The sequence below is a fragment of the Megascapheus bottae genome, chromosome 22, assembly GCF_031878675.1.
Source record: "Megascapheus bottae isolate mThoBot1 chromosome 22, mThoBot2.hap1, whole genome shotgun sequence".
In the NCBI taxonomy this organism is placed as follows: domain Eukaryota; kingdom Metazoa; phylum Chordata; class Mammalia; order Rodentia; family Geomyidae; genus Megascapheus; species Megascapheus bottae.
Genome location: NC_143530.1, coordinates 476671 through 493427, shown reverse-complemented (window position 1 = coordinate 493427; position 16757 = coordinate 476671). Strand labels below are relative to the sequence as shown.

The 16757-nt window shown below is 36.2% G+C and overlaps 1 protein-coding gene across 2 annotated transcripts in view; it reads right to left on the bottom strand.

The window, feature by feature from the left end:
- The window catches only part of Khdrbs2 (KH RNA binding domain containing, signal transduction associated 2), a 245294-nt gene that overhangs the window by 135973 nt on the left and 92564 nt on the right, over positions 1-16757 (bottom strand). For both annotated transcript variants that reach the window (XR_016539267.1, XM_090355443.1), the window contains exon 4: positions 4254-4400. Coding sequence is in view for 1 of the 2 variants with exons in the window: in XM_090355443.1 (XP_090211569.1) it covers positions 4254-4400 (147 nt within the window). In the remaining variant the exon portion in view is untranslated. The remainder of the gene's footprint in view (positions 1-4253; positions 4401-16757) is intronic.

Below are 16757 nucleotides of genomic sequence, written 5' to 3'. Positions count from 1 at the left end.
CCATGAAGGAAACAGATAGTGACAGAAATATTATGAGTGAATACCATCAGGACAGTGCTGTACAGTATCATGGCCTGGAATAGGGAACCTCTGCAGATCTACCTGAGTGCCACCAAGCCAGCACTGAGAAACACACTGCAGTGTCACTGTTTCCAGAAACACCTGCCCCTGTCCTGAGCCCATGCTTCAGCCATGGGGACAGGGGTGTGCATGTGAGTTGCCTGCATGTGTGTCTCTAGGCAATTATGTTTGCATATAATGTGCACAAGTACAATGAAAAGTATAATAATGTTCATTGTGAGCATTTATTGAATACTTTTAAGTCCCAATCACAAGCTCATCACTCTGCAAGAGTTCTACATTATAATTGATTTCATATCCAGTTGCAGATGATAAAGTTTAGGTTCAGAACTGTTAACCTTGCCAGTAGTAACCTAAGGAACAAAGCAGATTGTCTGTAAGTTTCATGTTCAGAACATCGAATTCCAGTATATATATTTTCCAGTGTGTGCAGTTCTGACTCTGTTACTACATTTGCTATGTACTGTCAACTCATATGTTCCTATGACATCATTAGGTATCAACTGACCAACCCCACATGAGGGCCGATGTGCTAGGCATGGGGTTCAATCCCCAGTACCACAGGAAGTAAACAATGAGAGGGAGTATCAATGTGTGAAAAGAAATACACCTATTACCTGACGAATGTAACTGTAACCCCTCTATACATTACCCCAACAATAAAACAAAACAAAACAAAACTTGTGATTCACTGACAAAACCGGAATCAAAGCAGCACATGCAGACTTTTCTTCTTGAATTTATGGGTCACAGTTATACAGTTATTATTTGGCCTACCACCAACACTTTCAACTCATCCAGGTGCTACTTCAGGCTACCAGACAGGACAGCCATTAACAGTGAGCATGCAGGCTCCAAATGACGGAATCCCAACACTACTCCTGTAGTCTGAATCTCTTGGCGGACACAACTGTTATTTTCTTAGCGGAAGACTAGATTCCCTGTGATTCAATTAGGCTAGCCTCTCTCTGTTCATCTGTCAGTGTCATGAGGAAGAACCAGTTTTCTACACCTCAACCATGTTCTAAATCATTACTTTCCTGTTTGGGAGGAGAAAGGCCCATGGTCATTTACATTCATGTATGCCATCTGCAAGCTGTCTAGCTCAAGGCATTGTGACTTTAGAATTTGTTTCTTTGTTACAGGCCATTCATTAGCAGAACCATTTTCCTAGTTCTTGTTGGTATATATATTTATATCGCTTCTGCTCTAGCGATTCATTCATACTTGAACATGGTGCTTCGTTTCATTGCTCTTCCTCCTAAAATTTCCATGTACACATAATGATCTTTATGTATAACATTGTTCTAACCCTGTCTTAACTACTTTAACTTCCACAGCACATGCTATGCATCCTGTCCCACCAACATTTGCTTTCCACTGACATCCTAGTTTCTTCTACTTTAATTCTTTACCCCATTGAGCATTGGTCCTAGAAATTATGACTCGGACAATGCCTTTAATCCTATTCTTGTTTTTATATCCAAACAGCCTGATGTAAGCTCAACTCTGGATTTATCTAAATCTCTTGTCTATCGCATCCCTCCCTATTTGCCATGGGCAGCTAATGGAACAGGAGTAATGCACCCTAACACCCATGGGCCACCAGAGCTATAACTGACAGAACTCCAGCATTCACTCCTTCACAGGTTTGGGGGTTTAACTAGTCTCTCCTAAAAAGAGACTAAACTTTTTCATTTCACGTCTTCAACTCTTCTACCTTCTCAATTATCAGAAAACCCTGCTATGTACTTTAGAGATAATAAGTGGATAAAACGTTGAAGTATTTAATGTAAATGTAGCGGTGGGGGGCTGGAGTTTGGCCTAGTGGTAGAGTGCTTGCCTAGCATGCACGAAGACCTGGGTTCGATTCCTCAGTACCCCATGTACACAGCAAAAAGCTGGAAATGGTGCTGAGGCTCAAGTGGTAGAGTGCTAGCCTTGAGAAAGTCCAAGGACAGTGCTCAAGCCCTGAGTCCAAGCCCAGGACTGGCAAAAAAAAAATGTAGCAGTGGTACTCACTAGACTGAACTACACAACTTGTGGGTAGGGATAGGAGAGAAAAATTGGGAGAGTGAAGGAAGGGGTAACATTCTCCAAAAATAAATGTACTTGTTGCCTGACTTGTGGAACTATAAACCCTTCTTAACATCACCTTTGTAATAACAGTAAAAACTAAAAAACAAAAAAGAATAAAAATTACTAAACTAGGTGAACAATAGAAGAGCAAGGTCTCAGTTACCACATCTCCTACAGGCTGAATATGCAAAAGAATACTGAAAGCTATATTTAAAGCCATCAATAGTTCCTTAAAGATTTAATTTATCAATAGTTCCTTAAGGAATTAATCTTCAATGTCATAAAATTTCAGTGAATGCAAATAAGAGACACTGACTTGTGAAAATGTCTTGAATTTAAATTTTATGTATACACCAGACACAAGTAAATTAAGTCTGGTAGCTGTTACTAAAGTCAAAGAATAAATTAAATGAGAAAACACACATTTCAGCCAGATTTCTTCTGGCATTAACAGGCAGTAAAATGATCCCCCTCATGCAGCCAAGCTGCAGGGTTTTGTAGACCAATTCTGAAATGCAGTGTGTGGTTCGTGGCAACCATCTGCTGAAGTCCTTTTACTTCCTGTCATTTGACTCACATGAAATTAAAATATCGACAGAAACAATTTCTGCAGGGAAATTGGAAACGTTAATAGGAAAGTCAATTAAGGGATTCATGAGATTATGCAATCTAGTTTCTTATGCTTCCACTGGTTTTAATTATACAACAGAACCAAGAAAGAAAATATCAAATGCAATAGAATGTATATTGCCAAGTAGAAGGAAAAATAGGAAGACAGTTAAGATTAGGTAAGAAATGTTCAAATTCACTATAAAAGTCAATAAACCATTTTGTTCTTTGTCACAAAAGTGTTAAAGTTTAGCTGGTTAAACATGATCATAAAAAAGAAGGTAACCATTAAGCACCTCATACTGGTTTTGTGAACAACTGCAAAAATGAATATTAAGATGCTTTTCTAATTTATATTTGTGAAGCAAAATTGGAAAATTTCACCCCCCAATAGGAGTGCAGAAGGTTTACCCTTGAGAAACCAACTGCCAACAGTCATATTATGAACACTTGGATTATTCTCAATACTCGAATCAAGCAGAGTAATTCAGAAGCAAAAGAGGCACTGAATCTCTAATCAATAAAATTAATGCATTAAATAGATGTGTTTAATAAAATGAGTACCAAAGGTCATATCTATAAAATTTCAACTAGAAGCAATGTGTCCATTTATTGTCACAGTATGCCAGGTGGGCCAGGATAAAATGAAATAAACACACTGCAAAATGTTTCTTCTACCAAATGCAAAGAACAGGTCCTTGAAATCTTTGAGAGGCAAGGAGTGTCTTTGTGGGCTCTGGAGGACTCCAGGTTGTCATCTGCTAGAGTGGTGGTCAACTCACCATACTGTCTCCTTCCTGTTCCTTAGCCTGTACTCAGGTCAACCTTTAGGAAATGCCATTCCATTTCCTATTTCTTAGAAAATTAGTGAATACTAAATTTGAAACTGAGTTTCCTTCTTTGTACATGAACACTCCCCCTATTGTTCTCCCATGGTGCAGTGAGTTTATTTTTCAAATTCTTGCTTGATCAACAAAAGTCTTACTCTATTACTATTGTTTATAATCATCTAGCAGCAGCTGACATACTGTGATATAAATGGATGATATTTTATATATTTTAAATGATAGATTTTTAAAAATATATCATTATCTTTTAATAAATACTGCATAGCTAATTTCTTTCCCTTCCACTACCTTATAATCTACTGATTATAATTTGCTGACAACAGACATGAAGTGATTAGTATCTACACAAGGTGTATAACCCCAGTTTAACATTGGCACTTGTATGTTTGCCTTTTTCTTTCTGATTATGAGCTGGTACATGGCATACAATGTGCTGCAATTAGACTAGTATCTGTGACAACACCCAACTCCTAAAAGAAGCACTTTTAGAATCATTATTCTAGCTTTGCACCAAACCACTCAACAGATAATTAGCTTGCAATATGAGATTCCTTCTAAAAAGTCAGTGAAAATCAAAGGCACATTTTAAAATAGAAATTGATGAGAAACATCTTTGTAAGAAATGAAAACACTTACAGGAACCAAGAACTTTTTAATCTCTTCCAGGGCATGGCTCATGCGTGAGTGGGCCTCCCCCGGAGGAGCAAACACTTCAATCAGTACGTGGAGCTCGTCACTCAAGTGGGCACATTTGGCTTCTCCACTTTTCCTCAGCTCTTCCTCCTGCAAAAGAAGCTATTTTTAGCAAGCAAAACAATTCCACATATTTTGCACTGAGGTCATATTTATTGAGAACATGACAAAAGGCTTGAAAATCTTGATTTATTAGAACTCATCCTTTTGAAATGAGTTCAAACTCAAGGAAGAATTTTCAAGACTTAGTTTTCACAACTGTGAGATTAATATACTACTAGTTTCACGTGATTTTTCTGTGTTTTGATTAAAATTCAAGAATGATTTGTAAACTATTTGTAAGCTACTTGCAAACTTTATACAAATGTTTTATTTGAATACAATTCCCCATGTTTACCAGCAATACCAATATCATCTAGTTATTTCCAGAAACAGAAATAAATGTAGCTCAATGGCACACATGAATTATTCTCTCTTAAGTGGAAGTCCAAGTTGCAGTGATCTACAGGGCATGGGTCTTTCCTTAAATTCTTATCCAGGGGTCCAAACACCACACATTAGTAGAATATTATGTAACATTTCAGATGCTCTTGAAAAGGGGAAGTTTCTTTACAAGGAACATTTCTAATAGTAAATATATTGTTTCTATTGAGGACCCTGGTTGTAATGGAGGCTATGAATAAAGTTTCTGTTTGTATCAGGTCCTGAACATACCTAAAATGTGGGGAATTCATTTATCACAGGAAAATGTAAGACTGAGAACTCTGTGCCATGAGCTGTTTTCAATACAATCATTACTCAGAGTTAGTTAAAATGATTTTTAAATCTAATCAAAGTAAACTGTCAATCAGTGTGGACTAAAATAGCTAGATCTTAATTTCAGAAACAATACCAGATCTCCAGGTAGATGTCATTAGAAAGTTCATTAGAATATAGGTAGCTGAGATACCTATTCTGAGTAAGGAAACTTCTAGATAACAATCAATATGTGGGTAATAATTCAACACATTTTCTTCAGATATTTCTTAAGTGAGAGTCACAAATATATTTGGGGAAATGTTTAACTTTGTAGTAAGTGCATTATCTGGAAAGTTGCTTTAAATGAAGGCCATGATATTTTTGTGTTTATACTTAGTATTAAAATTAAACTTCTGTCCATGCATGTTTCATATGTTTACAAACAATTCCCTACTATATTGGGAGATAACTCTAGCAAGGGGTAAATGATAAGGAAGAACAGAGAATAAGATTAACAAAATCAGTAATGTTAACAAATACCTTGTGTATAAATTTAAATGTGTGGTTCCCACATCACATGAGAGTGACCTCCATTTGATAAAGGCACAGACTAAAAGCTGAGTCAGTATAGCCTTACACAAAGTTATATTTAAAGTGCTGTACAAAAGTCGGTATTAGTAACCTTATATGAAAAAGTGTGGTTATTATAAACCAGACACAGTTATAGAAACCTGTAATCCCAGCACTGGGGAGACTAAAGAAGGGGAATTTAGAGTTTTATTTATTATTGTTAATCATAAATATTTCCAGACCAAGTCAAAGGGAAATATGTCTCATTTTAGATATCATCCAGCTCTTAACCTTCAAGTTATAACCTAGGGAAAAATGTTAATTTTATCAAACTTTATAGGGAAAAGAATAGCACACAGTAATCAATGTATGATTGCATTACTATGTTCACTTGTCAAAGGGATGGTCTTCAGGAAATTTCTCCTAGGAAGTGCTGTTTTTATCATCTACAATAGAATTTTTCTGACATAAATAATTTAACAACTTGGAATTTTCCCCTTAATTGAAAGTACAAGATTCATGAGCCTTGCTAACCCTCTACAATGTATAGGCTTTTAAATTCCATCAGATACAATTCAAAAAAACTGCTGTTAACACTTCAAGTATACTTTCTTTACATCCACCTCACAATAATAATAACAGTAATATAATTTTGCTTCTTTGATGACAAAAATGGATAGTACATCTCATAAATTATCTAGCTTTTATTAACTATATATATATATACACGTATTTTTTATTGTCAGGGAAATGCATAGAGGGGTTACAGTTACATTGGTCAGGTAGTGTGTAGGTTACTTCTCAAACATTGATACCCCTTCTCATTTTTTGTCCCCCTTTGACTCCCCCCGCCAATCATCTCACTTTTCCCCCTTCCCTATTTCAAATAAACATATATACAATACACCAGGTAACAAAATCAGATACAGTAACCACATGAGATTAACTATAAGGGGAAAAACGAGAAAATAACTGCACATAGTACATTGAGAACAACAATAAAAAGGTAAACCTCTTGTTTTCATATCCTAGAGTATAGAATAGTGTCATCCCATATGACCATATGAACATAGCTTTTTTTGTTGTTGTTGTTTATTTCTTTTTGGCCAGTCCTGGGCTTGAGCTCAGGGCCTGAGCACTGTCCTTGGACTTTCTCAAGGCTAGAGCTCTACCACTTGAGCCTCAGCACCACTTCCAGCTTTTTTTTCTATGTATGTGGTACCGAGGAATCGAACCCGGGTCTTCATGCATGCTAGGCAAGCACTTTAACCACTAGGCCAAACTCTCGGCCTGAACATAGCTTTTGAGCTATTGTGATCCTCTGCTAGGAGAGTCTTAGATAGGTACTAATAACTACAAATGAGGGAAACCATTGAGCCTATGTTCCACTAAGTCTAATCTCATTTCAAGATTTGTAAACTATTCTCTGTGCTACAAGTTTCTCTGTGACAAAGCTTTGTCTTTTCTACAATATGGGAAATTGGCATAAATTATAGAGATGATAAAACTAGATAATCTGTAAACTCACTCAACTATTCTGGACAGCAATATGGCAATTCCTCAAAAGGACTAAACATAGAGCTCCCCTATAACCCAAAAATCCCACTCCTTGGAATTTCCTGAAACAAAGGCATACTAAAGCCACTAGCATAATGATGTTCATTGCAACATTATTTACCACAGCTAAGATAAGGAACCAACCCAGATGCCCCTCAGTAGATGAATGGTTCAAGAAGATTGTGGTACTTACACACAATAGAATTTTATGCTGCCATCAGAAAAAAATGACATCACCCAATTAATAAAGAAATGGAAAGACTTGAAAAAAATCATATTAAGTGAAGTAAGCCAGACCCAAAGGAACATAGGTCAGGTTCTGAATCACTACCTCACTAACAGAGGTAAGCAGTATAGGTAATCAGGTATAAGAAAACCTTTACACATCTCTTCAAAGTAGCTCTGGCTCTTGAGGACATTGGCCGGTGGTCTCTTTGTCATTTCCTGGTGTGCAGTCCCAAGTAGCTCTGGAGGATCCAAAGTCCAAAAATTCATAGGCCCTATTCACCAAGCATGACTTTCTTTTCCAAGTGTCATAGTTTTCCAACTCATTCATTGAACCCAGCCCTAAAATAATGATTGATGATGATGATGATGATGAAGCAGCAGAATGGGGAGGAGGAGAAGGGGAAGGAGGGGGAGGAGGAGGAAGAGGAAGAGGAGGAGGGGGAAAGATGGACTGTCTGGGTCTTGGGAAATCAGAACAATAGTGGAATTATTACAGTAAAACCCCCTTGTGTTATTAATGTATGCTAATTCAAAAATATATAGCCAAGTAACTAAACAAATAACTCTATACTTCTCATGTAAAGATAAAATTCCGTTAAATAGAAGATAGATAGATAGACAGATAGACAGACAGAGAGACAGATGACAAACACCGTCTCTGTTATACTTTAAACATGGAAAAACCTGAATGTTTAAGACAATCTTTACATTATCCTATGTCTTAGTCTAGAAGAATAACAAAATACCATGAATTGGGTGGTTTAGCCTGCAGACTCTGACTCCCCCCAGTCCTAAAAGTTAAAGGTTTTCTTTCTGGGTTACAGCAGGCCATCTTCCTCTATCCTAAAATGGCAAAGTCTAAGAGGACTCTGTTTCTGTCCTTGCTTAGGAAGGCATTAAGTCCTAGCATGGGGACCCAAGCTGAGGAGGCTTCTCCAACCACAATCACGTCAGTGTCTAGCACCAAGTAAGTTTTCTTGAAATCCCAGCTCTTCCATTTTAATAAGGTATAAATCTGGGCAAACTACCTCACTGTTCTGGGCTTCTTACCTGTAAAGTGATGGTAGCAATAAAAAAAAACAGCATATTAAGCAACAGTCAATATTAGATCAAAAACATGCTAAATTACCTGGAGTTTGGCCTAGTGGTAGAGTGCTTGCCTAGCATGCACGAAGACCGGGTTCGATTCCACGGTACCACATACATAGAAAAAAAAAAAAAGCCAGAAATGGAAGTGGTGCTGAGGCTCAAGTGGTAGAGTTCTAACCTTGAGAAAATCTAAGGACAGTGGTCAGTCCCTGAGCTTAAACCCAGGACTGGCCAAAAGAAAAAAATGCTAAATTATTTATGAGCCATAAGAGTTACTGTAGTCTGACTTCTCAATTAATTTCCCACAAGTAGTTCTTCCAGGGAAAGGAACAAACTCAATAATAAAAAACTTGAAAATATATGATATACTGTACATGTAAGCTTTATACTTTTGCACTTTAGCAATTATTATTGTCATATTTCATCCTCAGGTTTATAATTTAGTAAAATGTGTTTTTGCCAGCTTTCTCCTCTCAATGCCACAGGGAACTTTCTTTTAATATAAATCCTCTTCAGATATAAACACATCTATTGTCTACATAGCTTTCACTATCCAGAAATTCAAACACACATTAATAATTTATACTGTGGCCTGAATATGATTTTTCAGGATCTTCAATGTAAAAGCATCTAGTCATGTATGACTAAATTAGTCAAAGAATTTAGTCAAATTCTTTTCAGCCATATACATGAGTTACTCAAATACTGTACACACAAGTGGATGCACACACAAAGGGGACACAGAGGTGGATCATCTCAACCCCTGCACCTACAAAGCTCCCAGTCATCCCACCTGAGTTATAAAGCATTCTCTCAGGTTAATGCTGGTCCCTGTTCCAAGTGGTCAGAAATGGGGGAGTAGCATTCTTCTAATACACCTCCATTTAATACTCCATAGATTGGCAGAGTCTGAACATGAGTGAACCAAGGATGATAAGGGAAAGAATTAATGGAAATCCTGGACTTTAAATGGGATGGGTGAACTTCACTAAATAGGTTTAAGTGGTAGATGGTAGGAATGCTGATTTAGGAAATTTACATGATACACTCTAGATGATAACGAGAAATACTCGTAACTTCAACTATAAATCAGCATGGTCTAAAATACTGTCTAGATGAAATAAAAAGGCCCTTTTTACTTTTCAAGGAACACAAGGTCAATAATCTTGACCAAATGAATCTACAAGAAGGTTGTGTCTTGTCTTTGCAGTAGCACATGAGACTTGTGCTCATATAGTACTCAAAGGTCAGCTGCTTTGTAAGGAATTTGCTAATATTTATTTCATGGAAAGAAAGTACTATGAAAATGCAATTATTTAAACGAGCTTCACTGACTTCTTTCTGGATCCTGATGGAATGCTAATGGGATCACTGAGAATAACTGGGGTGCGACACACTGTAGGGCAGTACCCATCTGCTGTCAGTCCTACACTAGACATACTTCATCCCAGTACCAATGAGGCAAGAAAGAGTGAGAATCTGGCACTCAGAGATGTAGACTTTGAGGGGAAGGACACCAGGGAGTAATGATTCTCACTGACCTCTGAACTGCAAAGAAACTAAGACACAAGTTGAACACACTTGTCTCTAAGCCTCTGGGATTAAACTGTGTGACAGAGGTGTCAGGAGAACTGCCCCCATCAGAAGGGTGAGGGCATTCTGCTCTCACTATTTCAATAATTGATTGTATCTCTATTTCCATGTCTAAATCAAGGCTTATAAATAAAAATAACAATGAATACTAGCAGAAAACTAAGAACATCTAAACACACATCCTTTGAATACAATGCAAGAAGAGGAAGGTCATACATAGAAAAATAATTTTCAAAAGCAGCCGGGCACCGTGGTTCACACCCGTAATCCTAGCTACTCAGGAGGCTGAGATCTAAGGATCACCGTTCGAAGGCAGCCTGGGCACTCAAGAACATGAGACTCTTATCTCCAATTAGCCACTAGAAAACAAGAAACAGCTCAAGGGATAGGGTGATAGCCTTGTGCTGAAGAGCTCAGGGACAGCACCCTGGCCCAGAGTTGAAGTCCCGTGATGCACCAAAAAAAAAAAAAGAGAGAGAATAATTTTCAAAAACAGTGCAGTAAGGGGCCGGGAGTTTGGCCTAGTGGTTAAAGTGCTTGCCTAGCATGCATGAAGACCCGGGTTCGATTCCTCGGTACCACATATATAGAAAAAAGCCGGAAGTGGTGCTGAGGCTCAAGTGGTAGAGCTCTAGCCTTGAGAAAGTCCAAGGACAGTGCTCAGGCCCTGAGCTCAAGCCCAGGACTGGCAAAAAAAATAAAAATAAAAATAAAAAATAAACAGTGCAGTAAAACACATGTATAAAAATCTGGTTTTATTAGAAAATATAATTTCCCATATAAGGACAAGCAAATTTTTTTAAAGCTACATTTCCTTGAAAATAAAAGACCATGGGGCCAGGAGTTTGGCCTAGTGGGAGAGTGCTTGCCTAGCATGCACGAAGACCCAGTTCAATTCCTTGGTACCACATACATAGAAAAAAGCGGGAAGTGGTGCTGAGGCTCAAGTTGTAGAGTGCTAGTCTTGAGAAAGTCCAAGGCCCAGGACTGGCAATAAATAAATAAAGGACCATGTGTATGTAAAATTTACTTTTAATAATGTCTCTCTATTCCAAAACATGGGTACAACATGGTAAGTTCTTGATAACTACTTCTGAAGAAGAAACGGAAGGCCTTATAGAAGGATTGGAGTCATGGCGACACTACAAGGGAAAGTTGCTTTATGAACTGGGGACCAAATAGTTTAACCCTTCTTTTTAGGAACAAAATCTGTGGCTGTAGAATTGAAAGGGGGAACTTCACTTTCTTTGAAATCCAAATAAGGGACAATTGAACAAAGCTAATTAACAAAGCTACCAAGGCTCTCTTACAGGAGTAGAAAGTTAATCTTCAATTATAACACTATAGAGCCAATAGAAAAACCTGTAAAACACAAACCAAACCAAAAATAACATTGCTACCTGCTTTGAAATGAATTGACAGAAATATTATTCTTAATTCTGAACCTATTTAGAAATAATTGATATCATGGTTACTAGTCCAAATATATCAAAACAAGTTATCAATTATGTTATACTGATATAACTTGGCCAAACTGCTAGCAGTTCAGTATCGTAATTATAATTAAAATCATATCTCAAACATTTTTCTAAGTTACTATTACTAATACTGCACTATCATTACACAAATGGAACCACATAGGATAAAGTCTGTTATGCAGTAAGCTGCTTCATGTTCTTGTCCTGCCAATTACTAGAAAACAGTCATAGTTAACTTCCTATTCTTTACAGGGTTCAGTTTTCACTTCTGTAGAGCAGGAACCATCACACAGGGTGGTAAAGCTTTGATGAATGATACACACATGTCTCAGCAGAGTGACCAGCACACAGTAATAAAATGGGAGGAATTATTATTGCATTACTCAATGAATACAACAATTACAGACTTATATCACTAATTTAAATTCAGAAGGAGTTAACTGAAAGGTACAAATGAATCAACAGACCATGAGATGGCTGAGGATGTGGTAGAGAGCTAGACTAAAACAGATGGCTCTGAATAAAAGAATAGTACAAAGACAGACCAAGGTTCAGGATTAAGGTGGAAGATTGGTTAAGGCATATATTAGGGATATAACATAATAACATAATAACATAAGGAAAAATTTGGAGCCCTAAATCCTCTATCTTAAAATTTATTTTTAGTTGAAGATGTATGATTTAATTTTGATGTCAAGAAATCATTTAAATAATCTAAATAATTCAGGTAAAACCCAAATTCATTCTTTAGTGAAGGTAGTTGAAAGAAAAACAATCACATGTTTCAAATTTCAGTATTCTAAATTACTTTTCTCAACATATTCCATTAAATGTGGGGAAGATGCGAGTTTTCAGTTTAATTGCCACAAATAGTAACCATCAATATTACACATAGCTAATTGAAGTCTTAATGGTGTAAGGTATTAATTTTAGTTGAAAATTAGTTTTATTACAGATGCTTTAATCTTAAGTTTTTGATATTGCTACATGTATGTCTAAACAGAATTGGTATGAAGACTTTTAGAGTCTCATGTGATTCACTGACACGGGGATTCAAAGCATTTCTAAAGTAAATGAGTGATGCTCTACAACAGCCAGGTCCTTGTTTTCACAGAGTTTAGGCAAAACCACCACTTTAACCACTACTAACCCTGATCACGTTCAAATAGTTCTCCACAGACAAGCTTCCTTACCAGATAAATAGCCACTAGGTCAGCCAGACCCGGACCTTCTGAATCAGATAAACCCCTACCGTGCAGCCAGACACCGGCTACTACATTCCTTACTTTCAACTATTTGTGTGTTATGTTCAGAGTGTGTTTCTTGTATGATATAACTTGAAGTTTCCTAAACATTTATATATAACAAGAATGTTATATATACATTTGTTATATCTGTATCTTTAAAATAATTTGCTCCCCATTCTTCCTCCATTTTGATTATTTGCATATTTGTGTTTGTCTTTTATTTCCTTGGACCAACCACAATAATATATTAATTTTTCATATAATTAGTATATCTATACATAGACAATATTCCTTCTCATTTGGAATGCTATTTTGTTACAAATCAAACCATATTTGATTTCCACAAAACTATTTTCAACCTGGATTCAAGTATTTAACTCATATTATAGTGACCAAAGGAGACTGAATCCAAGTCAATATACATAATCAAGGGAAAATTCATATTAGACAAAATATAATTCACACAGCAGCAGATGAAGGGCCATGCTGTATTTTACCTTGGGAAAAGCTTTACCAGTTCTACTCAATTCACTGCAGTATGATCTATTGATATTTCTGAACTTCCCATTTTTTACTCAGATCTCAGTAGTGTATATAAACATGACAGCTATCATTCCAAATAAAGACAGAACTGCTGATTTACACAGGAGATATTGCAAGTGCAGTACATTATCTGAAGATGTGGACAATTGTGAATAAGAAGTTAATTTTCTAATTGGATAATCATTGCCATAAGGCTAAGGAGTCACATGTAACATTGTTTTCTATAAACCTCTTGCTACACTCAGGAATGCTTCTGTTTTACCTGCCAAATGCTCTGTGCAAGTGACAGGGAAATTTATCTCACCACTGGAAGGAAGCTTAGGGACCAATGCTTAGTTTGTCTAATTTGGAAAACTGTTCACAATCTGGTCTGCTCTTAATCATATTTTAAATGAAGCTTATTCTAATTTTCTAGGAAAATGATCTTTTTCTAGCTTCAAGCTTGTATTCCTGAATAAAATTTTGTGAATAATACAGGACAATGTCATTTTTTCAAACCTACTCTTTAAATTTTTATACCAAACTTTCACTGATATCAAAATGAAGTAATCTGTGAACAAAGTCACAAAGACCAATGTTAAAAAATACAAAAATCTTGTGTTTTTTGAAAAGCTTAGAATACTTAGAAAAACAGTACTAGAAAAATATTCATTTTGCCACTATATTACCATGATCTTTAATTGACAAATAATAATGTACTCTGACAATAGTTGTATAGCAAAACCTGAAACTCTTTGTACAACTTTTGATTTAGCCATGAACAACAGCACTGAAGGGTTGATCATGTTTAACATTCACAGAATTGTACATTCTTAGTGTATAGAAATAAGCACGATTCTGACAGGGTAGTAGGTAAAGACAAGAGGAACACTCTGCTACTTGACAACCAAAAATCACATATCCAAGATGATAGCATCCTAAACACATTAATATAGGTACCTGTATTTTTTAGGTTAAAATGTGGGTGTAAACCAATAAAACTGTAAGAGGGATAAGGACTACCTATTAATGCCTTCAAGAAACATTTTGGTTAGAAAAGAATATGATGATGACAGAGAAGAGGTCATTAGAACCTGGCAATCTTGTCAACTGGCATAAGGAAAGTAGCAAAAAAAAATGAGCGAAACAATTAAAGGACATCTTGGGAAGAGAGGTACGTTCCACAGAAGAGAAGTCATTTCATACACTAGATCAGGGATTAGGAAAATCTTGCTCCAATTTTAGGTTCTACTTAAGAAGAGGATTATTCATTAGGTTTGGAAAATAATTTCACTTCATGAAACAAAGATGGTAAGCAGTCACTGCTGAAGCAGTTTGCTTTGGTTTTGCCCCAATGTCTATCTAAATGCTATGGTTCATCTAGGGATATATTCTTGTCCTGGGTTTCCATTTTTCAGTAGTCACAATTTGATACAAACTTACAGTACTAATTTTTTATTTGTATGTTATACCCATAAAGTCAGCATAAAAACAAAACTAATATTTACATTTTGCTACTATTTCCATGGAATTTGTTTTGCTATACTCCTTGTATCTTGATAAGTTTATGATAGTAATTTTTCAACATAAATTTATAACTTGTCTTTCTTTTTCCTTTCTTCTTTTTTTTGCCAATCCTGGGGCTTGAACTCTGGGCTTGGGCACTGTCCTTTGACTTTCTCAAGGTTAATACTCTACCACTTGAACCACACATCACTTCCATCTTTTTCTGTGTATGTAGTACCAAGGAATTATACCCAGGGCTTCATGTATGCTAGGCAAGCACTCTACCACCAGGACAAACTCCCGGCCCTATAACTGGTCTTTTTTTTTTTTAATCTTGCCCCTTTATTTTTAATTTACTATTGTTAAGGTGATGTACAGAGGGATTAGCTACATATGTAAAGTTAAGCGTACATTTCTTGTCAAACATTGCCTTATATACATATATAACACCCTGGAAGATAAGACCCCAGTTATAGGGTTCAATCTCAACAACATAATGAAGCACCTAGCTCTTTTCCCTGTCTGTACACCTATAACCTGTCTTTCTAATTGAGAGATCACTAATCCTTAATGGTGTTTTGAGCAACAAAATGACTTTGTTTAGTTACTTAAATTCTGATTTGAATTGTTAGTCAAAGAATCTAATTTCTTTGGGCTCTAACGAATTGTTTTTTTGTTGTTGTTTTGCTGCCACTGTATTTCATTATAATCCTGTGATTTAATTTAATGCAATACAACTACTCCCTCTATCTTGGCAGTACCAAATTTCTTGAAACATTAACCTATTAAAGCATATTAAAAGCATTTATAATGATCTTCATGAGTACCAATAACACACCAAATAGAAACCTAACATAATTGCTACAAATAATTCAGAATAATATATTTCCATTAGTCTTCTTATAAACAGCAAGAACAATAGCCACTGAATTTCAGAGAAAAATGAAAGCTGATTTTTATAAAACTTCAAGTACTAAAAATCTCTCATATCCTAGCTATAGCTATAGGAGTACATCCCTCTAATGAGTGTTAATTTTTTTTGAATTGTTCCATATTACTAGATCCATACACTGATGATAGTGATATTCAGTTTTAGTAAGTGCATACTGAGTTTTCCATCCAATGTTAGTATGGCAATGTCATCTAATTCTTCTGAAACTGAGGAGGTAATGATGATTTATGTAACCCTTAGAACAACAGTTTTCCATTTTTCCTTGCTATCTCAATCACTACTTTCTCCAATATAATATTAACTTAATGAATTTCATGTTCCTACATTTTTTAAAAAATTCCTTGCAGGGAACAGTGAGGTCATTGGTATCTTTCTATCTCTTCAAAAAGAGGTGATAATGATGCTGACAGTAAAGAATCTTCTTTTGGGGGGGGTGGGGTCATGGGGCATGAACTTGGCCTGGGCACTGTCCTTGAGCTCTTCAGTTCAAGGCAACTGCCCAACCCCTGGGCCTGGGTATTGTCCTTGAGCTGTCCAGCTCAAGGATACCTCCCTACCCTAGAGCCAAGCCCCACTTCCCGTTTTCTAGAGGTTAATTGGAGATAAGAGTCTCAGGTCCTTTTGTGCCTAGCTATGAACCTTGATTCTCAGATCTCAGCCTCCTGAGTAGCTAGGATTACAGGTACGAGCCACTGCACCTGGGTTAAAGAATCTTAAAAGTTGTTTATTAGTTTATTTTTCAGAGAAAAAAACTACTACATATATGATTTCCAAAAAAGTGTCTTAATTTCAGTATAAATTTCTTACGAATATATATAGAAGTCTCTCAAATATAGTTGTTTTTCAAGTATAGTTTTGAAAGTACAATCATATCAGAGATAAAAAATATTTTAACACAAGCAAAAACCAAGTCTGTATTAGTTTATTCAATTATAATGTTTATGCCTTTTATTATCAGCATCAAAAT